The sequence below is a fragment of the Osmerus eperlanus genome, chromosome 5 (genome assembly GCF_963692335.1).
Source record: "Osmerus eperlanus chromosome 5, fOsmEpe2.1, whole genome shotgun sequence".
NCBI lineage: Eukaryota > Metazoa > Chordata > Actinopteri > Osmeriformes > Osmeridae > Osmerus > Osmerus eperlanus.
In genome coordinates, this window is record NC_085022.1 from 16,491,443 (window position 1) to 16,518,576 (window position 27,134).

At 46.6% G+C, this 27,134-nt stretch overlaps 3 protein-coding genes across 3 annotated transcripts; all 3 read left to right on the top strand.

Annotated features, from left to right (window-relative positions):
- Positions 1-70: 70 nt before the first annotated feature.
- hrasa (HRas proto-oncogene, GTPase a) lies at positions 71-14,176 on the top strand. The gene is made up of 6 exons (XM_062461990.1): positions 71-234; positions 6,515-6,633; positions 7,477-7,655; positions 9,004-9,163; positions 10,564-10,688; positions 10,790-14,176. The coding sequence occupies exons 2-5, from the start codon at positions 6,523-6,525 to the stop codon at positions 10,681-10,683; spliced, it is 570 nt and encodes a 189-aa protein (XP_062317974.1). The 5' UTR covers positions 71-234; positions 6,515-6,522; the 3' UTR covers positions 10,684-10,688; positions 10,790-14,176.
- A 1,239-nt stretch (positions 14,177-15,415) lies between these two features.
- Positions 15,416-18,647, top strand: zgc:123278 (uncharacterized protein LOC641569 homolog). The gene is made up of 4 exons (XM_062460818.1): positions 15,416-15,488; positions 17,476-17,541; positions 17,714-17,877; positions 18,582-18,647. The coding sequence occupies exons 1-4, from the start codon at positions 15,476-15,478 to the stop codon at positions 18,645-18,647; spliced, it is 309 nt and encodes a 102-aa protein (XP_062316802.1). The 5' UTR covers positions 15,416-15,475.
- Positions 18,648-19,349: 702 nt separating this feature from the next.
- Positions 19,350-27,091, top strand: tsg101a (tumor susceptibility 101a). Its single transcript, XM_062461982.1, has 10 exons — positions 19,350-19,732; positions 20,304-20,391; positions 20,505-20,570; positions 20,716-20,879; positions 21,276-21,402; positions 23,400-23,457; positions 23,805-23,899; positions 24,914-25,116; positions 25,245-25,484; positions 25,581-27,091. Exons 1-10 carry the CDS (start codon positions 19,691-19,693, stop codon positions 25,668-25,670), a joined length of 1,173 nt encoding a protein of 390 aa, XP_062317966.1. The 5' UTR covers positions 19,350-19,690; the 3' UTR covers positions 25,671-27,091.
- The last annotated feature ends 43 nt before the right edge of the window (positions 27,092-27,134 follow it).

Sequence of the window (27,134 nt, forward strand, 5' to 3'; positions counted from 1 at the left end):
ATTCTCTCCCTTTGCAAAGCACATTGTCCGCCGTGAGCCGACTCCACACACAGCTTCGAATACATGCTCAGACACTTTTGCTGAAAAGTAACTATTTTGTGAGATAATAGTTTACGCTTTGAGTTTATAAACTGTAAGGGACAGTAAGGAACCGCCGGGAAAGATAAATAGGATATCTGTTGAACTGCACGGACTCAGTTCAAGTCGCTCTTTAACATTGGAGCTCTGCTTGTTGTAAGTATGCCGTACATTCCAGTTTTTTTAAATACAATATATACGAATAATTAGTACATGTTAGTAGAGTTCACGTTAGCTACCGGAAAGAGTGTCTGTAAATCAGTTTATTCCAAGTTGTATATCTGTCACAGTCAACAACATTTTGTTGGATTTGTTATGATATTGTCGGCATCGATTCATTGTGGCTATGACCAAAACGGTTCATTGGTCTCTCATGATGTGAGAGCGACTGGGATTTGTATCCACGACAAGGCATGGATGAACTATAATTACTGCTAGGCTAATTGCTGGAAATAAGACATTTCAGCTAAACTATGAGGCGATGAAGCCCATGATTGCAGGCGGCAAAAAAACTTCATGGTATGGAAATTCATTTGTTTAGCCAGGCCTGGAAATTAAACCGTATTATTGGCATATTTGTTTTAGTGGCCTAGTAGCCCAAACCGTTTTCAGGGTATGATATTGAAACGAGTTTGTAAAGGGCTAGAAGCACTGTGTCAGTTCATCAGTTCCAGCGGTGTAGTGGCTGAAGGGAGACCATACAGACAAGGGTGACGCCCCGTAGCACTGCGGAAGTTGCATTCCATTACTAGGCGTTTGATTTAAAGCACGATTTAACGCCGACGCACTCTATGGAGTTTGCTTTTGAGACCATCTTCCCAATTCGAGTCAAATGACTCGATATTTGTCAGTGCATGGGCAACTGTCAGGTCAGCCATGATAATTCAAGAAATGATGAACACCGCCGACTTTTCTTAAGATCAGCGGACGTAGTTTGTCACCAGTCGGATCTTTGCATCGGGCATCGGTCGTAGTTTTGCTGGCCAGGTGGCCGGAGTATATCTCCAACTGACAGGTCAACTCTCCTTTTCATCTCTCTGCCCGCCCCATCACCTGAGCCTGTATTTGTACACCAACCTAAAAGGCTGACCCAGTGTGACAAAGGTCAGCAGCTACTTTGAGACCCTTCAATCTACAAAGCCAGTGTCTGTTGAAGCTCAGTTTAAATCCCCCTTTACCTCTAAACAGAAAAGTCCTATTTTGAAACTCACCATAACACTGTTGTTCTTCCTGGTTTACCAACCGATTGTATGATATGGTTTACATTCTGATGAATACTGCTAGCCACTCTAGTTGCTTGTTCAGGACTCTCTCAGTTCTGTGGTGGCTTTTTGGGCTCCTAGTCCTGCCTTATAGCCTCTTTTCTTGGTAGATGCTTGACAAATCAATTTAGCCACCAGCTTGCTATTGCAGAGATTAGTAAACCCTAGGTTTACGCAAGCCACTGTGTTTGTATGTACATCAAAACAGGGTGTACACTGAAGCCGAGTCTGTGTGCAGGAGTAGATTTGCTGTGAGGCCGAAGGAAGCTGGTCTCTTGGGGGTATTTACCTGTCATCTTGTAAAATGGATGATTTTTCTAACTCTGAACTGTGTTGATGCGGTGCCAAACTGAGCTTCAGTCAGTAGGATTCAGATTTGGGGTTTGTGTCAACAGTTAAGATGTCCTTTATAGGGGATGAAGTCATAGGCGTGTGTGTGTGTGTGTGTGTGTGTGGGGGGGGGGGGGGGGTAAAGGCTCCAGGAGGGTCTGAGTCTGTGTTCGATTGTGATACCTCCCCAGAGAGTCTCCCCTTACCATCATTGCCCCCATTAAAAATCTATTATCCCTGCAGTGGGCTTGTGGCTCTGCCAATATGGATCCTTTAACCAATCAGGCGCTCTAATGGAGAGGTGGATGTAGCTGTATGAAGAAGGAGTCCCCCATCTTGTGTTTACCGTCCCTGACATTTAGCATTTTGGGTTGTTTCTTTGTCCTCCCTGCTGTGAGTTACCTGGGCTATATACTGAGCTGTGATCTTCTGACGGGTTGGAATCTGTCGACTACCCCATCACACTCACCTCCCCAGACCATCTTAGGAATCCTGTGGTTGAACAGCTACACAGTGGCTTGTCATTTTCAAGCAAGCAAAACATTTGGGGGGATTTAAACCCAGTGAGTTTGTGTCTTGTCTTTGGACTTGTTTCAATACAAACCCCCCCCCCCCCCCCCCGGCATGCCCTTGGCGTACGGAAAGAAAGAGGCGTCCTCTTTGGCTCCTCCCTCCCTCGCTCATGCGCTAGCTCCCCTGCCCGGTCCCTCAGTAAGCTGTCATGTAAGATTATCCTCCCGGTCCAGGCAGGCCTCTAGGGTTTCAAAACGAACTGTTAATTTCCCAGGCTGGAGGTGGCGGGCTGGGCTATATATAACTCCATGCATAGACATGCACAGATCCTTAAGCAAAAGGGTGCAGCCATAGAGAGATTTTGTGGAGACTGAACCACAAGACTCCAGGAAGCCATCGCACATGGGGGGTGGGATGTTGGCCTGGTCGAGTCCACATATGGGAAACCAGTCGAGGCTCCTGACTGGTTGGGAGTCAGTGCCCTGACTCCACTGTCTGTGGACAGAACTTCAGTGTGGTGGAGGCTTTAGAAGTGCATTCTGGTTTAACCCAGCCAGTACTAGGCCTACGCAAACCCACTGGGTCTCTGTGAGTACAGAGGGAGCTATCAAGCAGAGGGGCTGGTAGACGTGCGTGTGTACATTAGTGGTAATGTGTGTGTGTGTGTGTTTACTGTCTGTGTGTGTGTGTCTGCAGAACAGTGCTGTAAGGCGTGTGTGTGGGGCTACTTTAGGGGCTAATTAAGACTCTAGTGGAGTTCCAACGTGGCCTGGCACTAATGACTGTACCATTCAGTCAGACAGAGAGGAGAGGGTAAGGCAGGTGTGTGGCACAGGCACAGCCATAGAGAGAGACCTGATGTGTTTGTGTGTGAGTTGCATGGAGAGAGAGAGAGCGGCACACAGGGAGAGGGAGGGGTGTAAGGAGACACAGAGAGAAGTGTAAGCAGAGAGAGAGAGAGGGAGTAAGGGTGTAAGGCGACATGTTAGTCACCAGAGTCTAGTCCCCAGGAGGCCTTGGCCTTCCCAGAACTGTAGACAAACACCAGGACTGATCCCCCCTGACAACAAGTAAAGCCAGCAGGGCCCAGTCAAACATCTCCATATGCAGGCTCGGATTACTCACCAGCCTCTGACATGGCCCAGTCAGGCAGCGAGGAGCATGACTGTGCCTCTGCCACCAGGCTGCGGAGAAGACATAGTATCCATCGCCTCCAGTTAGGACACGGTGTCAGGATGCTTCATGTGTCCGCGTGTGTCATGAGGTGGGCCCAATCCATACCCCTCTCTGTACTGATATGAGACTGCGTCTGAGTCGTCACTATGAGTTACTCTCTCTACTGAGTCACCAGCCACTCTCAGCTGCAGATGGAGCATGGTCGTCCTGCCAGCCTCATATGAAAGACTTCCCTGTCCCGTCTCTACCCTCCCGGCCTCCCATTCCTCCTCCCCCCCCCACCCTTCCCTCCTCTGACTGACGGGGGTGAGTGAGACGGAGGTGTGTAGTGGGTAGGGGCTGGGAAAGATGGCATCAGTGAAATGGGAGGTGTGTGGAGTGTTGAGTTGGAGAGGGGGGACCGAGGGGTACACGCATCAGGGCCAGCCAGACTGTGGGGTTTATCAGGGGGGTGGGAGAGGGAAAGAGGGGGGCATTTTACAGGATCACAAGGGAGGGAAAGCCGAGGAGGGGGGGGATGCATAAAAAGCCCTTCACACTTTCCCTCTCTGATTGGCTGGCTCATCCCGCCCTCCCTTTGCGGATTGGTCGTCCCCCTGGCGGCGGTGTCATCCCATCCCTGTCCCAGAGCCGCATAGATTACTACTGCTACTTACGTGCGTACTTGTGCGGGTTGTATTTGAGGACGGGGTTATGCGCGGCCTGCAGGCAACTCATTGATTTACAGTGAGGAGGAAGAAGGGACGAGTGTTTGCTAAGGCGATTGACGGGTGATGGGAATTCCCTTCCTGTTGGGCCAGGTTCTCGTAGCCGCCTGGCTGTTTTCACAAGCCCTCCGAGACTGTTGGCTCTGCAGATGCTCTGGCCCGTCTTTAGTTACCTTTCCTGTTAGAACCTCCCAAGGAAGTAACCGGCTGGGCTGGACTGGGCTGGTGCTGGACTGGGCTGGTGCTGGACTGGGCTGGTGCTGGACTGGACATGGTTCTGGACTGGTGTTGGATGTCATATGGTTCTGGTGTGTGGACGGTGTTTTTATCAGGGCGTACTGCTTCATCAGCAAGGTTGGAAAGTAGGCTTCTTGCATCAATCATTAACATCAGTGAACCCACAGTGGCAGTACCCTCATCAAGTCTACACAACATCAGACGCACACACACACTGGGTTCTATTAATACAACACCACACCCAGAGACGGATATAGGAGAGACTCTTGAGTGTTTCTGTTGCTTTGACTCTCAGACATTATCCTTGGACGTTGTTCTCTGTGCTGCCTCTCATCAAGCTGCCCAGACTCCCTGTTGATGTCACCCCTCACTGCTCTCTTCCAGTAACACTGGAGCTGTGTGTGTGCAGACAGTGATGTGTGTGTGTGTGTGTACAGTGTGTGTATGTACAGTGTGTGGAGCAGCTTGTGGTCAGTTATTCAGGAGGAGGAGGGGGGGGGTCCAGGTTGAGGCAGATGGGGTTAGGTGCTTGGCTGCAAGGACCAGACTTGTTCACATCCTACTGGAACTGAACTGATTCTCATCTGTTTACGTATGTGGTCCAGCCCCAATATCATCGGTCCATTGGCAGTGCTAGATCTAAGTGATGTGGGACCACAGGTTATAGTGAGTAAAGTGATAAAATGAGGGGTTTGGAAAACCACAGTCGTTGACGTCGCAGGTCATTTTCTGCTGTATTGCGTCACCCTTAACCATAAAGTGTCATGCTGTTGCCAAGGAGCATCAGCAAATTGCCGTCATGCCAAACAGGCTTTCAGGCTGCCGGGACAGGATGTTGCCCAACGTCTAGTCCTGAGTCACTTTACACAGAAAACCGTTGTGCCAATTGTTCAGGCACAGTCATAAATCACCAGAAATATGAGTGAGTGATGTCATGTATCCTGGTTGAGTTCTGATGGAGTGTGTGTGTGTGTGTCACTTTCCCAATGACTAGCTGAGTGGACCGTCAACACCCCTGCATGACCAGATATCTGTCCTCAAGGTAGCCACACAGTGATGCGAGTGCAGCCTGTAGCCAGGCACAGCCGCCTTCACCGCTCTCTCTCCCCCCTTCTCTCGCTCCCTTTCACCTTCCTCCGTTCCGCCGTCGGCTGCTTTGAGGGATGGGTGCGGGCCGAGGCAGGCGAGGGGGGGGGGGGGGATCTGTCCGGCCGGCTGGCCCCTGGGGCTTCAGCAGCCATCGCACTCCATCATGCTGAAATCAGCCTTAAAGGGGACTGGTTTCGTGAGGATGAGGTTGTTTTTCAAGGAGCAGTGACTGCGACGGCACATATGCTTCTATTATGGTATGGATGTCAGGCCTGCTCTCTCCCCATGCCCAGCAACTTTGTTTAATAAGACCCCTGATTTATAGGCTGGGCAGCCCTGTATAATAGCCCGGGCCTGTTAACCGGGCCTAACGACTCAGAGGGGGACTGCTATATGGCTACTCACACCTGGTTGTAATAAAACACCCCCCCCCCCCCATGGTCAGAGACCAGTGAAAGCCACTGCAGAAATCCCTCCAGCGTGCTGGGGTGTGCTCCTGTTCTGTCTTCAGTTGCGCTCAGCAGTCTGCATGTGGAGCGGAGCAGGGCTGGAGCTCGCTGGGTCCGCTCGTTCTGTCCAGCCCGGGAGATGTCGAAGAAGCTTTAGCCATGCGAGCTCTTCTCAGATGAGAAGCGAGCACTCTGCTAGGCACTGTCAGGCCTCCCCAGCCGCCCCCCCCCCCCCCCACGTCACCTCTCATCACCATCTCTCACTCTCTCTCTCCCTCTCTCGCTTGCTCTCTCTCGCTACCTCTCACTGGTGTTGAGCGGTTGAGGATTGGAACATCGAGTACCTTCAGCACATTTTTTACATTCCACTATGAGGGGTCTCGGCTTCAGCCCCCTCTACACACACACACACACACACACAATCACACCCGGCCATTACCATGCATATATTTCACATCTTTGTTAATACTCTGCACATGCTCAACATGTGCATACACCACAGTGCATGCACACACAGTTGTCATTTTAGACCCTTCCTTCCCAAGATCGATTCAATGGAAAAAATGAAATGCCCTAATGTTTTACCGATGTTATTAACCCCTCTTTCCCTGTCTCTCATTCTCTCTCTTGCTCCTTTTCTCCCTCATTCTCCACTTTCTTTGTCTCTCAACAGCAGTGAGGATGACGGAGTATAAACTGGTGGTCGTGGGAGCTGGTGGTGTGGGCAAGAGTGCTCTCACCATTCAGCTCATCCAGAACCACTTTGTGGACGAATACGACCCTACCATAGAGGTACAGTCCTGCATAGCTGTGTGTGTGTGTGTGTGTGTGTGTGTGGTGTGGTATTTTTGTTGCATGTGTCTAGAGCTCCTGTCCACATCTGCACCTAATCATTTAGTTGTATGATGCAATGTGGAAGTTTCTCCGCAGAATGTGTGAAGGTCAGATTGAGGAACAATGTTTCCCCCCCGGTCTCAATGCTTGTACTCCCTTCCTATCAGTTTGCTATCAGTGGGAGAGGGAGAGGGAGAGAGAACAGGGGATGTTTGGCGAAATTGAACAAGTGAGCAAGTTTAAGAGAGCATATTCTCTCTCTTTCCCTCTCTCTTTCTCTCCCTCTCGTTCACCACGCCTGCTTGTGGTCAGACAATGTCCTTTTTGTGCGTGCGCATTCCTGGCCCCTGTGCTCTACCACACAAAGGGCCAGCAGGCCTCTGTGTTTGTGTGACTGTGGTCGGGAGGCTAAACATTAGCCCTGCTAGCTCCTAACCGTTTAGCTGCTCTTCTGGCTGTGGATTGAGACTGTATCAGTCCTGCGCTGGCCGTTGAGTTTAATGCTAGCGTTGACCAGCGCCCTGTTCACACGACATTGTGTGTCTTCCGATCAGAACCACCGCTGTTCATCAGCCCCATACCAACACAAATGTTCAAATGCTCATCCCAAGATGCTATCACCACATAGCAGGAGAACATTCCAGAGACATGGGTTATCCTAAGCTTTCTGAAAGAAACTCCACAGGATCCCAGCTGAGGTCCGGGTAGCTGACTGGGCTCTAGTCTAGGTGGTGCTCGTCATGTCTGTGCACTGGTGTTCTAACCACAGGAAGTCCCTCCCCCCCCCCCCCCCCCATCCAGGACTCGTACAGGAAGCAGGTGGTGATTGACGGGGAGACGTGCCTGCTAGACATCCTGGACACAGCGGGTCAGGAGGAGTACAGCGCCATGAGGGACCAGTACATGAGGACAGGAGAGGGCTTCCTCTGTGTCTTCGCCATCAACAACACCAAGTCCTTCGAGGACATCCACCAGTACAGGTATGTGTGTTGGTCAGGGTGGAGGCCTGTGGTACTGTTCTGTGGTAGGTGTGCGTGTGTGTGCTTCTGGGGATTCTGGATGGAGACTGTGTGTGTGTGTCTGAGTTTGTTTTGAGAGTCCGGACAGGGGACTGGGAGTGTGTGTGTGTGTGTGTGTGTTTGCACCAGCCCTCTGCAGCACCCGGGTGATGTCATGTCGTAGCATTTAACACGGCTAAAGAAAGCTTAGCCTTCCACTGGTGGGTTCTAGCAGGCTGCCAATGAAATCGATCCTGACTCGATTAGAGGAGAAGAGAGAGGGAGCTCTCCCAAGGACACGGAGGGAGAGAGGGAGGACATCCAGATGGAGATGATGGGAATGATGATCTTTCTCTCTTGCCCCCTCTTGCTCTCGTTACATCGAATATAGGATTAGAAACCTGCTCGAAACACACAGAAAGGTCCGCACCGGTCAAGAATAGCAGGCTATCGAATCAGAGCGCTCGGGTTACCGTATTTAGAGATTTGGTTGCTCATGCGACAGAGGCTGAGGTTGCAGCTCACCCGCAGATCCTCGGCGCAGCAGCACCTAACTCTTGACCCTGGAGCCGAGTCCACACGACGATGGTCTCTTCCTGCTTCTTCTCACGGCTTCGTGGTCATCTGTCCACTTGGTCAGATTTGACAGGAGCTGGCTTATCTGGTTCTCACACGAATCCCTGTTGTCCAAACTATTCATTGCTATATGCATGCTTATCCCAAGCTGTCCCCGTTGAGCTGGGATGGGCAGATTCCCGGTAACATCTCCCCCTCTCGTGAGAAGAAGAGGCAGGGTCTCTGTAATACAGTTTGTGTTACGTGGCTGTGATCTCCAGTGTCACCCCTGGCGGTCACGCTGCGATGCCGATCGAGGCGAGGAGAAGATGTCGGCTGCTGCACTCCGGCGAGGAGAGGGACAGGGGGAGGTGGAGGGGACAGGGGGGAGGAGGAGGAGGGGAGAGGAGGCGAGGCGGCGAGGCATGAGCCGCGAGCCAGAAGTGATAGATTGATCTGACCCACTCCCCTCCGTCCTGGCTCAGGCTGACTGCTGTGGTGATGAGGTAATGCTGTTTTCTGCCTAGCCTGCTGTCCACCTCCCCTCCCCCCCCCCTCTCATCTCCAGCAGTGCAGCACAGCAGTGCCAGGTTGCTCTTCAGGGTCCTAGAGAGACCCACGTATCTGTCTCTGATCGTATGATGGGAGTTCTTTTTAAAGAGAGAAGATTCTCCGTAAAGTGTATAATGTCCAACACTGATTAACAGGCCCACCGATAATCACTTATGAAGTCTGAGCTAATGTGTGTGTGTGTGTGTGTGTTTCTCTCGTACAGGGAACAGATCAAGCGTGTGAAGGACTCGGATGACGTGCCCATGGTGCTTGTGGGGAACAAGTGTGACCTGCCCGCGCGCACGGTGGACACAAGGCAAGCCCAGGAGCTGGCCCGCTCCTACGGCATTCCGTACATCGAGACCTCTGCCAAGACACGACAGGTACGCCGCCGCACGCACGCGCGCGCGCACGCACTGTTCCATCTGACCTCCCACACATTCATGAGGAATTGAGTGTTCGCCCCTTCCCGACCTCGTCCTCGGTTTCTCCTTTCTTTGACATTTTATTTCTGATATACTTTTATGTCTGACGCGCGCGCACACACGACAAAGCAGCGAATGCGACTCAAAGTACTGTGTTGCGTAGCCGGGGTGGTGTCATAAGCACACTGCCTGTGATGAGTCATGTTCAGGTTGCTTTGAGAGGCAGCTGGCAGCGTGAAAGGGTTCCCAGGGGTGAGTCACAGCAGCCCCTTATCTCCTGCTGTGACTCCAGTACCAGGCCCAGCCCAGACTCTCTCTCTCACACATACACACACAGTACCAGGCCCAGCCCAGACTCTCTCTCTCACACATACACACACAGTACCAGGCCCAGCCCAGACTCTCTCTCTCACACATACACACACAGTACCAGGCCCAGCCCAGACTCTCTCTCTCACACATACACACACAGTACCAGGCCCAGCCCAGACTCTCTCTCTCACACATACACACACAGTACCAGGCCCAGCCCAGACTCTCTCTCTCACACATACACACACACAGTACCAGGCCCAGCCCAGACTCTCTCTCTCACACATACACACACAGTACCAGGCCCAGCCCAGACTCTCTCTCTCACACATACACACACACAGTACCAGGCCCAACCCAGACTCTCTCTCTCACACATACACACACACAGTACCAGGCCAAGCCCAGACTCTCTCTCTCACACATGCACACACACAGTACCAGGCCCAGCCCAGACTCTCTCTCTCACACATATACACACACACAGTACCAGGCCCAGCCCAGACTCTCTCACACATACACACACAGTACCAGGCCAAGCCCAGACTCTCTCACACATACACACACAGTACCAGGCCAAGCCCAGACTCTCTCTCTCACACACACAGTACCAGGCCCAGTCTGAAAAACATCTTTCTCTCTCTCTTTTTCTCTCCCACTCACTCACTCTCACATCTAGGCCTTGGGTTTCTCTCAGACCTGTTTCAGTCTTTTTGCTCCGCTTTGTGATTATCTAGCCCGATGCAAGTTGTTTCCATGGAGATGCCAGGGTGCCTGTGAAATGTGCACACAGCTGTCATTTGTTGGAACGCTGTCATATCATGTGTCACTGAACTCTGTGGTATCCATAAAACACTGACCGCTATTGTCAATCCATAACATTTCTGATGTTCTACGTTGTTGCTGACTCTCCCTTCCACCCCCTCCTCCCTGTCTCTCTGTCCCTGTTGCGCGCTCTCTCTCTCTGTCTGTATCTTTCCCTCGCTTCTCCAACTGTCTCTCGCTCTCTCGTCTCTCGCGCTCTGCCTCTCTCGGTGTCTGTCCAGGGAGTGGAGGATGCCTTCTACACGCTGGTCAGGGAGATCAGACAGCACAAGCTGAGGAAGCTCAACCCCCCTGACGAGAGCGGCCAGGACTGTCTGAGCTGTCGCTGTGTGGTGTCGTGATGGAGGTATCTTGGTCCCACACACACGCCATTACACACGCACACTCCACCTCAAATCTGGACTTTGAGAATCAACTTCTTTCCCTCTCCCCTTCCCTCCTTCCCAGCTCGGCTGCTGTGATTGAGGAGTGGACCTATGGCGCGCAGTGGCAGCATGGACTGAAGATTGACAGGGAAAGAGGAACCAACATAAACATAAGAACTTTTTAAGAGGACGGTCAAAGAGAAGCAACCACCTGGCTGACTTTTACCCATGGATACTGGGGAGAGGGGAGCCTTGCTCCCTGCCTGCCCAGCCTGGGCTGTGCAACTCTGGGGTGGGATAGGCTAAACGGCCCCCCTCTTTGATTCCATGTCTGCCAGACCAACACCACTACTGACTCTGTATAATCCAGTGTGATCGTGCTGGGAAGCTCCATGAGGTCTTGCTAACTTATTGTTTAACAGTCTCAACACTGGTCTTAACTTGGGGGTGTGGGCGGTCACCAGCCCCCCCCTCCCCCCAATATGAAAGTCTGCTTCTATCCCTTACCCCGCCGTACCCCCTGGATGGACCGGACAATAGTTACCCCCACCAACCTCGATCAACCGCCCCTCACGTCTCCAAGGGGACGCCACCGTAACCTCATTGTTCTGGGTAGACTACGGGGAAAGGGACAGAAAGCCTCATAAGATTGTATTGTTTTCACGATTTAGCCTAGCTGCAAAACCCCGATTTTTATTTTATTTTTTATTTCCAATAATGAAATTGTGTCGAAATGACACTTTTTGATTTGAAGGTTTTTGAGGGTGGTCATACTCTATGCTGTAAGAGAGAAAGGATGTGTATTTAGAGGAACGGGTGGTTGCCATGTTTTTTCAAGGCCCCGTTGCTGTTAGGAAGTCCTTATTTGGTTGTGGACAAAGTTATGGTTCAAACCGATGGACGGACTCATAGTCCTAGAATGCCCTACCTTCTTCTTCACAGACCTGCACGTGTGTGTTAAGGATCTTCTTTGTGAAGTAATGATAGTAATGACGAGTGTAGGTTCTGGTGCAATAGGATTGTTACTGTTTGACTAGTTAAGGATTGGGAATAAAATCTCTCATGGCTATTTATTTGCTTGTATTTCTTGGTTGGAGAACATAGGGGGGCATGAGGTGTATGGACTTGCAGTCTGTCACGGCTCCAGGGAGACTAGTGCCACCCATGTGGGTGTGTGTAGTGCTTGTCTTTACTCTGATATCAGGACAGGCATGCCGACATCTTGATAAACCTGTAGAGCACGGTTCTTCAGGAACTTGAAACACTATATTGTACAGATTGATTTAGTGGTATTCAACAAGACGTGAGTGGCATTGATTATCTTTCTAACATTTACTTCCCCTGTGGTAGCGTTCCAGTGTTTAGCTTGTTTTGAATGAAGCCAGGTGTTAAGCAGGTATGCATCGGTCCTCACTGTGTTTTGAGATGAGGCTCAGGAATCAGGGTCCAGACTGGTCTCTCCACCTGTCATCCTGGAGTCCCGGAAGGAATGTCACAATTCACCCTCACAGATTGTAATGCACAAACCAAATCCTGCCTTAAATTACTAGTCATTTGTGGGGCAAAAATAATTGCTTTTCTCAAACCTTCCCTCTCTCGCGTATGCCTCTTCAGATAGTCAATCTATAGAATTGAATGGAGTCATCTAGGAGCCATTTTGATTTGTGAATCGTGAGAAATGTGTGATTGATAATAGAAGTTATTGCTTTGATGAACTTTTATCTCCAGAATAAACAACAACTAGCGATAGGCAGCCATGATGCTTTGTCCTTTTCGACTTGCCTTATCTGTTTGCTAGGTAGTAACTCCTGTCTTGTATAAAACCCCTGTGTTGGAGCAGTGAGTGCGCCTCAGATGGGCTTTGGTGTGATGTGTATCAGTTTCCTTGTTGGGAGCATATGTGATTTGAGTGACGGGTGACGTTAGAGAGGTGAACTGAATGTGGTCTCGCTCAGTCCTTCATCTGTTGTTTTCTCCACAGACAGACAGACTGCAGGGAGTTCCACAGGGAGACAGTAGTGGGTGATCCTTCACAGCATGGCCTGTCTGATTAGTTAAAGGTTGTTTGTCTTTTAGTCAAAAGTGTGTGTGTATAATGATTTGAATCTTAATTTTACTGTAAAAAGCCTATCTATGGTATTTTCTTCCCATGTTAAGGTACTCACTGGTCCCTACAGTTAACAGGTATGACACGATAGCAAAGTCGAAGTCACTTAAACGTCTCTGAGCTCTCCCCTTTGCCTTTGAAATGAAAATGAATAATGAAAGTATTTTGACTTAAATTCCATACTAACCCCTTTAGAGCTTGTTGAAATGTTTGTGGTGCCCCACAATTTCTGTGTAAACAGATTTAACAGGAAGGCACCATCCTTCTCCCCCCCCCCCCCCCCCCCCATTTTTGGTTATGTCTTTCTTGTATACAATTACACTTGTTAAAACGTCTGCAGTCTCCCCAGCCCAAGGTACTCTGTTCTGGGTCTTTTCCTATGTATCTTTGGCTTGGCTCCAGTCAACAAATATCCATGTACATTGGTGGGAAGCTAGTCTTGGATGCAGCAACCTCAGAAGACTGTCCTCTAGAACGTCTAAGGATGAGACACTCAACCGTTTGGGCATTTCTGAACTCAACAAAAAAGATGGTTTAAGAGACTGAGATTAAGATGGCGGTCTTCATGTAGCCTTTTTCTTATTGAATGGGGAACAGCAGTTAGGAGGTGGATTGTCTCATGAATCTCAGGCGTTGTGTCAAATGATGCTTTTCGTCTAAGGAGATTCTAAAGATGGCTGTACCTATTGTTAATAATCTGATTATTGTTGATGGTTTGTTTGGGCAGAAAACTGTGAATATATGTGTTTTAACTAATGAATGACCAGATATTGTTTGTCTTTTATGAGGAAAGGAAAGAGGTTTCATGATTTTCAAAAGAAACAACTAATATTTTAACGTTCCATAATTCCACAATGCAATTTTAAGAAGTGTGTGCTTCATCTTTGATCCCAGTCAAAAGTCTGTAAATTTGTGTCGAGCAACAGATAATTAAATCAGTTTTAACAAATGGGTTCCACATGTAGTTGGTGGTTAGGTATGCCGTTATTTGATTGGTTCCTCTACTTGTCTTTCCCTACCTGGATCAGCTTGCACTGAGTCACGCCTGAAGGTAAATGATCATTTTAGCAACACAGGAGCTGCACTCCAGCCTTAGGGAAATAAAAGACCAGCAGCCAAACACAGGTTCCATTGTCTCAACTGGGAAGAAACATCTTGTGGCCTAATCATGGACTTTTGAGGTTGTGCACAAGGACAGAATCATGACTAAGGGCTTGCTTCTCTCTTGGCAACTGTGCTAGGGAGGACATGGTGGGTTCAAATGTATTGCGAAATTGTCAATTGTTTTAACTATTTAAGATGTATTTACTCAAGCAAACTGGCAAATGTATAGCAGGACAGGAATAAAGATGTCAAAATGAACACACCCTGGCCCTGCAGTTATTTCCCCACTACCTACCATCCTTTCATCTTATGAACTGTACCCAGCTAGTTTGCTGTAGAATGGCACTCTGTTTCATTTGTCCTTAGGCTGAGGATATGCTGCCATCTACAGTATTGTAAGTGCCCTATGTATTGTAATTATAGAGAAGAGGAATTGGAAGACTTTTATTTCATATGAGATTACCAAGAGTGTAATCTGCCATCGTTTTTAACAATCTGCTATACTGTAGTCATCTATTCCTCTGTCTCATGTCGCATGATCCTATCACCTGCAACAGTGAGACGAACCAGTCGAACACTGGCAGACGTGTGGGATGCTAAGGTGTTCCCTGCCATTTTCAATCCAACCAATGCAGTACAGACGCCATTGTAAAGCAGTAGACTTCCCTCTGGTCAAAGTTCAAAGAGAAGCTGTAAAAATTTAACACATCACAAAGCGTATTGCGCAAGTGGGTGTAACTGTGCTATGCCAGGTTTCTGGCATTCTATGTGAGAAATGTTGTGTTAACTGTGTAAGATTTGTACAGTAAAATACTGCACTGCTTGTTAGCTTAGAATATAGGCTGTGGAGTAAAAGCTCTAACATATTAAACACCCCTGACCCCAACCATGTCCTGAGAGAGTAGATCACGAAAGTACAGATTAATGTAGGTCATTAGGAGACAGTTGTTTGATAACAGTATTCAATTAACCTCAAACAGCTCACTAGTCTATGCCATTTTAAATGATGTGATGTAATTGTGAGGCTAGATGATTGGTTGACAGAGGTTATCCATAAACCATGGACAATAAAACAATGGTAAGATGAAGGAAAAACACTGGTGGGTTGATGTTAAACTACAAGCCAGACAGAAGTAGGATCCTGTCTGAATATTCAACTATACATAATCATGGGTTATGATAATCTGGACGCACTACGGAAAATGCTACCTAAGGTAAGAGTGTATTTGTTTGAAAATAGACGTGTTGTATTTAACTGAATACTGTATTCTTGTCAGGTGAATAGCAATAACAGCTTGTGGTGACACTAGTAAATGTATGTTTATTCAGTTTTTCTACTAAACAGGTTACTTGATCCCATCAAAACAAATGGGCAAAAAAAACCTATACCCTATGGGATAGGGTTATGTATTCCATGACTTGACTTTGTCAAAACCTTTGACTCGTTTTTGTTGCCTGACACACGTACTTCCTTCTATCTAGACATATAATCACAGGAAACATGTTGCATTAGAAATATGGGTTGCACTTTCCCAGTGCAAAGGTCTCCAGGCCACGATGGATAAATATGGTGACTATCTTCCTGTTTTTACCCTATTATGACCGATACCAAGGCCATAGCCATGGAGTCAACATTGGGGAGACAAATTACATTTTTTATGATAATTTCGGATAGCGTGCGTAGTGGCCTGTTGTAGTGTAGCACATTTATATTTTTATATCAATATATTGGGGGGGACATTTTGACCAGATTTGAATAAATTATGATTACGGCCTTGACCTATACTGTGCGGATTGTCTTGTGATAGGACATGATCTCTCAGGAGTTGTATGGCATTTTGTGAACCAACATATACAGTTAGGTCCATAAGTATTTGGACATTTACACAATTTATCATTTTGGCTCTGTATACCACCTCAATGGATTTGAAATGAAACAATCAAAATGTGCTTTAAGTGCAGACTTTCAGCTTTAATTTCAGGGTATTTACATCCAAATCAGGTGAACGGTGTAGGAATTACAACACATTTTATATGTGGCCCCCCCTTTTTAAGGGACCAAAAATAATTGGACAAACTAACATAATCATAAATCTAATTGTCACTTTTAATACTTGGTTGCAAATCCTTTGCAGTCAATGACAGCCTGAAGTCTGGAACCCATAGACATCACCAGACGCTGGGTTTCGTCCCTGGTGATGCTCTGCCAGGCCTCTACTGCAACTGTCTTCAGTTCCTGCTTGTTCTTGGGGCATTTTCCCTTCAGTTTTGTCTTTAGCAAGTGAAATGCATGCTCAATTGGATTTAGGTCAGGTGATTGACTTGGCCATTGCAGAACATTCCACTTCTTTGCCTTAAAAAACTCTTTGGTTGCTTTCGCAGTATGCTTCGGGTCATTGTCCATCTGCACTGTGAAGCGCCGTCCTATGAGTTCTGAAGCATTTGGCTGAATCTGAGCAGATAATATTGCCCGAAACACTTCAGAATTCATCCTACTGCTTTTGTCAGCAGTCACATCATCGATAAATACAAGGGAACCAGTTCCATTGGCAGCCATACATGCCCACGCCATAACACTACCTCCACCATGCTTCACTGATGAGGTGGCATGCTTTGGATCATGAGCAGTTCTTTCCCTTCTCCATACTCTTCTCTTTCTCATTCTGGTACAAGTTGATCTTGGTGTCAACATCTGTCCATAGGATGTTGTTCCAGAACTGTACAGGCTCTTTTAGATGTTTTTTGGCAAACTCTAATCTGGTCTTCCTGTTTTTGAGACTCACCAATGGTTTACATCTTGTGGTGAACCCTCTGTATTTACTCTGGTGAAGTCTTCTCTTAATTGTTGACTTTGACACAGATACGCCTACCTCCTGGAGAGTGTTCTTGATCTGGCCAAATGTTGTGAAGGGGTTTTTCTTCACCAGGGAAAGAATTCTTCTGTCATCCACCACAGTTGTTTTCCGTGGTCTTCCGGGTCTTTTGGTGTTGCTGAGCTCACCAGTGCGTTCTTTCTTTTTAAGAATGTACCAAACAGTTGATTTGGCCACACCTAATGTTTTTGCTATCTCTCTGATAGGTTTGTTTTGATTTTTCAGCCTAACAATGGCTTGCTTCACTGATGGTGACAGCTCTTTGGACTTCATATTGAGAGTTGACAGCAACAGATTCCAAACACAAATACCATACTTGAAATGAACTCTAGACCTTTTATCTGCTCCTTGTCAATGAAATAACAAACTCCCTTTATGAGGGAATAACATACACCTGGCCATGGAACAGCTGAGCAGCCAATTGTCCAATTACTTTTGGTCCCTTAAAAAGGGGGGGGCCACATATAAAATGTATTGTAATTCCTACACCGTTCACCTGATTTGGATGTAAATACCCTGAAATTAAAGCTGAAAGTCTGCACTTAAAGCACATCTTGATTGTTTCATTTCAAATCCATTGTGGTGGTATACAGAGCCAAAATGATGAAAATTGTGTCAATGTCCAAATACTTATGGACCTAACTGTACAATGACATTTAAACTGACTATGTCCTGCTTCTCCAGTTTTCAACGATGGGAGTGTGAGGGACTTGATGAGCCTAACAGGAACCATTCCTGTCACGTTTAATGGTAACCAAGAACTGTGTCTATCCTGCATGACATCACCCTCTTTGACAACCTCGGTTCCCTATTATTGTCCATTATTCTCTATTAGATCTTAGAACAATTTTTAAAATGAAGCATATTAATTTGAGTATTTAGAGATTCAGTGTCCCAATTTGTTTCATTGTCTTTGGTGTAGGTCAAACGTACAACATCCCAGTGCAACTATGGTTGGAGGAGAGTTACCCGAGGTCGGCTCCCATGTGCTATGTTAAACCTACCCAGGAGATGATGATTGTGAGAAGCAGACACATCAACAGCAATGGAGAAGTCCTTCTACCTTACCTACAGGAGTGGAAACACGTGGGTGCAATGTTTAACCTTTGTATGTTGCGGAGTGTACTGTGCTAGATCATTTTAAAGGTCATCATGGCTCATGTAGCATGCACTCAAAACTGGAAAAAGGTTTCAAAATGCATTGTTGGGGTTTGCTATGGTTTACTTACCGTGAGAACACTGAATAAACTTGATGGGTTGCGTTGTGTAATTGACGTCTCTAAGCCTGGATGTGGTCACAACTATGACTCAGCAGACTTGCAGATGTTTATGTCAGGATGCAGGACAACATGTTTATTTTGACACCATTTAAACAGGTATCTGCACCCTTTTCAGACTGATTGTGATCTGTTCAGCCTGGTCCAAGTGATGTCTGCAATATTTGGAGAGATTCCTCCTTTGTGTATTAGGCCGGGTGCAGAACCTGATCAAGCTATTTGTGAGTCTTACACACACAATTAAACATCCACCACTCTCTGACCACACACACGTGCACACAAACACACACACACACACACACTTGCACAAACATCTCTGACCCTGCACTAGATAAATGCAGAGACTGATAAGAAAGACTCATCCAGCTGGATATGAGAGCAAGGTTCAGAAAATTCAGATTCAACCTGGGAAAACATTCAGAAGACTCTTCTGTCTTACAGTGTGTTCATGTCTTGTAACTCTGACACATTTGTGTAAAAGACTTCTAGTTATGGAAAATGTCTTTTCCCAAGGTTCACAACAATCCCAGAGATACACAGGGGCGAGTTCAGACCCAGGAACTTCCTACACATCTTTGATCAGTGAAGAAGATCCTCCTTTCCAGGAAGACAACGAAACTAACTGCTAGTAAATTTTTTATGTTCTGAGGAATATTGCATGTTAAATATACCATTGAATATTTCTAGCATGTGATAACAAGCATTAGAGGTTTTCTTTTCAATTTGACACCAGTCTCTGGCCTTGAAGCTGCTGCTTTTTGAGTATCTGAAATGTCATAATACTAGCATAAAAATAAGATACAAAACATGAATTGTGGAAAAATTATGAAACAGGCATTATAAAACATACATTGCTTGGATAGTGTCTGATAACTGAATATTTGATAACTGCACTACAGACTATAGAAAAGTTCAGGACATTCCTTTTATTTTTGGGAAATAATTTTGTACCTGTACAAACCACTCGTTTCAAGGAATAATGAGAATGCTTGATATTAAAGCATTACCCCTGACCTAATTTGTGTACATATTGGCATCAGTAGGATTGTTTGTACATTGATATTCCAATAAATCCATTCATATTGGGGTAACCTTTTGCATGAATTAATCTCTTAATTTCTCATATATATTTGATTAAAATTATGTAATGAGTATTTATCGGTGGAGAAGGATTCTGAATAAGTTTATGAGTTTATTGATGCCCTGATCCATAATGATTTGAGTGTTGAGGGCTGATTCCTGGTCTTCAACACTGGTCCTTTTGTTACACGGAATGTGTAACAAGAGGACCGGATACAGTATGGTAGGGCTACCGGAAAAGCTCTGTTGTTGTTGACCACCTCTATCGCAGCAGCTGGAATTTTTTATCGTGACATTTCTGTGATTTGTCATAAACTTAGACCGCTTGGCCGACAGGACAATAAGAAAATATAAATAAAACAGTTTTATTCCATAGAACCCAGCTGGTCTTACTTTTGCGATCGCCGACGGGCCTTGTTCTACTTAGTTCCGGGCCCTGGGCTGGGCTTGCTAGTTGGCAATCCAACACCTGCTTAGCATTAGCTAGCTCGCTAGCTTGCTATAGTTCATTGGGAAGAAGACATACTATCATATCACCAAGCATGGCAGTTGTCAACGAAGGTGCCCTGAAGAAAATGCTAAAGGTCAGAAATCAAAAATAGGATCTGACACAAATAACTACATCAGTAGACTTAACGATTGACAATAGGTCGCTAGCCAACTGTTAGCCTGCAGCGACTCTTCGAGCATATTAAACACGCCAGGTTAGCTGGAGTTAGCTAGGGAAGTCATTTATGACAACTTTTGTGCTCAAGTGGAATTACGTGTAAAAGACAAACGTGTGTAGCTTGGTTATTTGGGGCTCTAACATCAATTTATTTCCAGAACATTGCTTCCGATCTAGTAACGAAGCAAACTAGCAAGTAAAATGTGGACGGGAATCAGGTGGCTGAGCGATTAGGGAATTGAGCCAGTAATCCGAAGGTTGCTGGTTCGATTCCCGGCCGTGCAAAATGACGTTGTGTCCTTGGGCAAGGCACTTCACCCTACTTGCCTCGGGGGGAATGTCCCTGTACTTACTGTAAATCGCTCTGGATAAGAGCGTCTGCTAAATGACTAAATGTAAATGTATAAAGCCAGTGAAACCGTAAACGGTGAAAGTTTAATGTTTGCTAGCTAAGAAACTCATGTTATGTTTGTCTTTCTGTTTTTCAGCAATACAAATATAGAGATTTGACTGTCCGAGAGATAACCAATGTTATATCCCAATATAAAGACTTGAAACCTGTCATGGACGCCTATGGTAAAGTTTCATTTTTCAATGTCCCAACTATGGCTGTAAATCCCTGGCGAGCTTGCTCATCACAATGTTCCAGCTTACACAGCTAATAGTCTTTGTCAATCTCTCTCTTTCAGTGTTCAATGATGGCTCCACAAGAGACCTGATGAGTTTGACTGGAACAGTGCCAGTGAGCTACAGAGGTATGGTGGTAGAGGTGGAGTCTCAGTTGATTGAAAACAAAATAAAAATAAAATAAACACTAGTGCTCAACATTTTCCTGTTTTTACGGTTACCTTTGTTTTTTTATGATGATATATGTTGCACTGTTTCTCTCTTATCTGACAGGCAATGTCTACAACATCCCAGTGTGTCTTTGGCTCCTGGACACGTATCCCTACAACCCTCCCATTTGCTTTGTCAAGCCCACCAGTGCTATGATGATCAAGACTGGCAAACACATAGATGCCAATGGAAAGATCTACCTGCCCTACCTTCACGAGTGGAAACATGTAAGTAAAAACGCTAGCTAATGCCTTACAACTCTTTTATTGTCTTTCGTCAAGCACTATGTCAAAGCAGTCCACAACCTGCACTAAACCCGAGTCGTAAACATTTGACAACATTTGCATGGAATGTTGTGTATTTAAATACAGTTCACTTTATTGATGCTGAAGGAAGTTCATGTGTTTCAGTAAAATGTAGAAGCCCATTCAAGAGCAGCTAGGAAATATCTGAATAAATGAAGCATTTTGAATCTGACTTTGAATATAACAAACTGTATAAATATAAACATAAATTGTTTCACAGCTGACGAAACGCAGTGCTGTTGCATTTGTGGATTAGCAATTCAACACCACGTGTTTGAGACCTCATAGAGTGACTGTGTGAGTGTGTGTTCCCCCCAGCCCCAGTCAGACCTGTACGGCCTGATCCAGGTGATGATCGTCGTGTTTGGGGAGGAGCCCCCCGTCTTCTCACGGCCCACCACCCAGGCCCCCTACCAAGCCTTCCAGGCGGCAGGACCCCCAAACCGTCAGTGATTTCTCCTTCTAATGCTCACTCTGCCTGTCGTGTTAATGCTAAGTCCCCAAAAAGAAAGACTACTTTTACCCTCAAATGTGAGCCACTGATTTACGAACACAAGTTATACAGTTAGGTCCATAAATATTTGGACATTGACACAATTGTCATCATTTTGGCTCTGTATACCACCACAATGGATTTGAAATGAAACAATCAAGATGTGCTTTAAGTGCAGACTTTCAGCTTTTAATTTCAGGGTATTTACATCCAAATCAGGTGAACGGTGTAGGAATTACAACACATTTTATATGTGGCCCCCCCCTTTTTAAGGGACCAAAAATAATTGGACAAACTAACATAATCATAAATCTAATTGTCACTTTTAATACTTGGTTGCAAATCCTTTGCAGTCAATGACAGCCTGAAGTCTGGAACCCATAGACATCACCAGACGCTGGGTTTCGTCCCTGGTGATGCTCTGCCAGGCCTCTACTGCAACTGTCTTCAGTTCCTGCTTGTTCTTGGGGCATTTTCCCTTCAGTTTTGTCTTTAGCAAGTGAAATGCATGCTCAATTGGATTTAGGTCAGGTGATTGACTTGGCCATTGCAGAACATTCCACTTCTTTGCCTTAAAAAACTCTTTGGTTGCTTTCGCAGTATGCTTCGGGTCATTGTCCATCTGCACTGTGAAGCGCCGTCCTATGAGTTCTGAAGCATTTGGCTGAATCTGAGCAGATAATATTGCCCGAAACACTTCAGAATTCATCCTACTGCTTTTGTCAGCAGTCACATCATCGATAAATACAAGGGAACCAGTTCCATTGGCAGCCATACATGCCCACGCCATAACACTACCTCCACCATGCTTCACTGATGAGGTGGCATGCTTTGGATCATGAGCAGTTCTTTCCCTTCTCCATACTCTTCTCTTTCTCATTCTGGTACAAGTTGATCTTGGTGTCAACATCTGTCCATAGGATGTTGTTCCAGAACTGTACAGGCTCTTTTAGATGTTTTTTGGCAAACTCTAATCTGGTCTTCCTGTTTTTGAGACTCACCAATGGTTTACATCTTGTGGTGAACCCTCTGTATTTACTCTGGTGAAGTCTTCTCTTAATTGTTGACTTTGACACAGATACGCCTACCTCCTGGAGAGTGTTCTTGATCTGGCCAAATGTTGTGAAGGGGTTTTTCTTCACCAGGGAAAGAATTCTTCTGTCATCCACCACAGTTGTTTTCCGTGGTCTTCCGGGTCTTTTGGTGTTGCTGAGCTCACCAGTGCGTTCTTTCTTTTTAAGAATGTACCAAACAGTTGATTTGGCCACACCTAATGTTTTTGCTATCTCTCTGATAGGTTTGTTTCACTGATGGTGACAGCTCTTTGGACTTCATATTGAGAGTTGACAGCAACAGATTCCAAACACAAATACCATACTTGAAATGAACTCTAGACCTTTTATCTGCTCCTTGTCAATGAAATAACAAACTCCCATGAAGGAATAACATACACCTGGCCATGGAACAGCTGAGCAGCCAATTGTCCAATTACTTTTGGTCCCTTAAAAAGGGGGGGGGGCACATATCAAATGTGTTGTAATTCCTACACTGTTCACCTGATTTGGATGTAAATACCCTGAAATTAAAGCTGAAAGTCTGCACTTAAAGCACATCTTGATTGTTTCATTTCAAATCCATTGTGGTGGTATACAGAGCCAAAATGATGAAAATTGTGTCAATGTCCAAATATTTATGGACCTAACTGTATATCCGTGGTAGAGCATTTGAATGCAGATCAAGAAGTCACAGGTTTGAATACCCCCCTGTGCGTTGCTTTGGATTAATGTCTGCTAATCCAACACATTAATACACGTTAAAGAAAAGCTTTTATTAATGATGTGTAGTTCCATCCTCTGACACCAGACGGCGCTCACACACTGTCTAGTGAGTAAGAAGTAGATTGTGTTGGTCAGCTGAGCTCTGACTGTACCTTTGCTTCCCCTTAACAGCATCCTACATGCCTGGTATGCCTGCAGTCTCACCTTATGGTCCAAACCCCAACCCAGGGTAAGCTGTTTGTCAACCCCCTCTCTGTCCTCCTCCATACACCTCCACCTTGCATCTCACTCTCCTCAAACCAGTTCTGACATGTATGTGGTTACGTAAGCTTCCTGTCAACAGAAACATGTCTGTGTGAATCTAGCTGGTAATAAAAATTCTCACGATGAGCTTGCTACTCCGTTTGCAATGGTGTTAGCCCTTGGTTTAAATCTCAGAGATATTTAAGATTTTAAATTGCATTGCATCTTGATTTGAATGAAATGATGACTTTTTGGGTCATCTAATGTAATCTATACATGTGTTTAGAATGGAGCATGTGTATGTAACTAAAACATTTGTGTTATTGTGTGTAGTGGTTACCCGGCCTACCAGTATCCTGGAGGAAACTCCTACCCTGCCACGGGTGGCCCTACACACTACAACCCCCAGCCTCCCGTCTCCACTGTCGGTATGTATGAAGTCACACCACTTCCTGGTTAGATGAGTTGGGGTTTTGAATAACTCAATGCAAGCCCACCCCTCTGCATATCCACCCAACAGTATAAGACTATGGTTTACATTTATACTTCTGCTTCAAACATGTACTCACTACCAGGTAAGTAGGTTAAGAGTCCGTACGTCTTTTAATGAGGAGACCTAAGCAGTGTACGGTCAGTGATAGATTTGAAGGACAATGACTATCATTCATGGCCCTTTGACCTTTTTCTTGACCCTGCCCCCACACCATAGCCTTTCTGGAGTGCCCGGCAGCCTTTGAAAGGTCGCGGCTGTAACCAGAGTGGGGGCCACAAAAGGCCAAAGAGTGAAGGGGGGGTCCAAACGCCAAAGTCCCTGGCCACCGCCTAGGTCCTCTCATCACAACACCCCTCCTCACTCTGGGCTATTTATAAGACCTGGGAGGGCGAGGCTTGTAACCACAGACCTGGGATCAGTTACCTCCACTCCACAGCCTGTTGATGATATGGGACGGTACATGCGAAGCTGGCTCCAGATCAGTGTGTGCGGGGTGTTTTGGTAGCGCTCCTATATTTAGGAGCTGGGGAAGAGTGGAGAGGAGATAAGGTTGCCTGCCGAACCTTCAGTGTTCCGAGCTGAGATTAACCATGACATTCACAATGCTGACTCCAGCCTGCTGCTTTTGATATTGAATAGACTGAACACAGACCTGAGCAGGGACACAGGTCTGTTCTTGACTCTTTCTGTCCCTGGCTTACTTATGTCCCTATTCCTGGCCTTTGTCCCATGTCTGTCCCATGCTCCAGTCTGTCTCTGGTTTGTCAACCTACTGTCCTGTGGCACTAGAGACTCAATCACCTGCACCAATCACCAACCTCCAAACAAGGACACCTAATCCTCCCAGTGTATTAACAGTTAGAGATAAGTGAAGCTTGTGTTGTTGTCTAGCATTTTAAGCTAATAAGACTTATCTTGTGTCGTCTACCCCCCCCCCCCCCCCCCCCAGGTCCTAGCAGGGACGGGACCATCGGTGAGGACACCATCCGCGCCTCTCTGATCTCAGCGGTGAGCGACAAGCTGCGCTGGAGGATGAAGGAGGAGATGGACCGGGCCCAGGCTGAGCTGGACGCTCTGAAGAGGACCGAGGAGGACCTGAAGAAGGGCCACCAGAAGCTAGAGGAGATGGTCTCTCGCCTGGACCAGGAAGTGGTGAGGCCCCTCCAACTCCCTCCATCTGGTTCTCTCTCTCTCTCTACTGGGTATCACCCAATGCCGTACCCATTGTCTCGGTATTATCGTGTTGTCAATATCTCGTCGTCCAATCTGTCTGTGGTCAGTCCGAGGTGGACCGGAACATTGACTTGCTGAAGAAGAAGGACGAGGAGCTGAGCGAGGCCCTGGAGAAGATGGAAAACCAGTCCGAAAACAACGACATCGATGACGTCATAGTCCCCACGGCGCCCCTCTACAAGCAGATCCTGAACCTGTACGCCGAGGAGAATGCCATCGAGGACACCATCTTCTACCTGGGAGAGGCGCTGCGCAGGGGAGTCATCGACCTGGAGGTCTTCCTCAAGGTAATGCATACACACAGACAGACACACACGCTTTCATTTCAATGTCGCTTCCAACAGAGGTGTTTCTTAACGCCTCTCTTCCCTCCCCCCCGTCAGCATGTCCGCCTGCTCTCCAGGAAGCAGTTCCAGCTCCGAGCCCTCATGCAGAAAGCCCGCAAGACCGCAGGCCTCAGTGACCTCTACTGACCCCGGTGGACATTCTTACATACGCACGTTCTTTCCTTCGGTCCCCTCTCTCTTTTTGTCTGTACAACTTTTCGTCCTGTCCTATGTCCACATCTCTCTCTCCTCTCTCCCTCTTTCTCTCTCTCCTTCTCTCTCTCCTCTCTCTCCTTCTCTTTATCTGACCCTGCTCTATCCTGCCTGTGTGGGTACTTCTCTCCTGAATCCCCCTCGTCCTTGAGGGAAGTGCTGAGCTGGTTGGACAGGAAACCAAACGGTGGATTTACCTCAGCAGACTAGAAATCAAACCAATGGAAGTTGAATATTGGCCATGTGTATCATTCTGATTCTGCTCCTGTTTGACCAAACGTACCAACTCCAATTTCCTGCAGCAAACACATATAATGCTATAATGTGTCTATATGCATTGTGCTCAGGCCAGAGATTCAGGTTGTCATAGAGGCTATGGTCCGGCTGTAAGGCATTACATCATTAAGTCAAAGCCATCTGTTATCATGAAGTGCGAAAGCCGGGGATGAGCTTTGTATGTCAGTCACAGTGAAAGGCACTCGTCTCTCTTTACATCAGATGGGATTTCGAACACAAAGCGCCGCAGTCCCAGGATGCTGGCATTGTGTGTGTGGGAGCGGGAGGGGCCGTAGATCCTTCCTTGTTTGTGTGACGATGACCTTGCATTCTTGGTTTTACTGGTACTATAGGAGGACTGTATCACTCAGGTCTCCATAGAGGAAAGATTACACTCTGGCTCTGAAGGACAGAGGGAGCGGGTGGAGGACAGGGAGGGCCTATAGGACCAGTGTTCATCAACAGGCAGGCAGACTGAGACAGCTTTGAACCTTTCCTGATTCCTCACTCTCGTGTGGGAAGCCTCGGATGGGAGTCCCCGGTCGACCGTCCTCCCTCGCTCCCTTTCTCCCGTCCGCCAGGGGCTGGAGAACTTCCTGAATGGCCAGTCAGCTGACCTGCTCAGTTCCTCAGTGTGAACAGACCTACCATTTAATCATGCACAGTGGATAGAAGCCTCCGACTGCCCAGCTCCTCTCTTGGCATCTCTGTTCTAAAGGTGCTGAGAGCGTCTCAACTGACCCGTTTCTCAAAGGCAGCAAGCTGAAAATAATTTATACTTTCTTCTATACACCTACTTCCCTTTTGTTATTAGGTAGCTTTGTTTTATGGTTCACTCCAAGCTCACAGCCACCGTGACAGGCTAGACGGAAGTGGTGGTTGACATGGCAAAAATATTGTACTAATCAAAAGTTAACTCATATCGAGTATACAAAGTTATCTTTTTACTAAATGCACTTTGGATTGTATGATAAGTAGGTTTACTGTTGGGTATTGTTTCGTCTGTAGGACATCTGTTTTTTTATTTGTAGATTTTATGTAAATCGATACAATAAAAAGATCTGATTTGACAAGTCTAATGTAGGATTTCTTTGTGGTTTTGCTCTTCCCACACACTGCTGT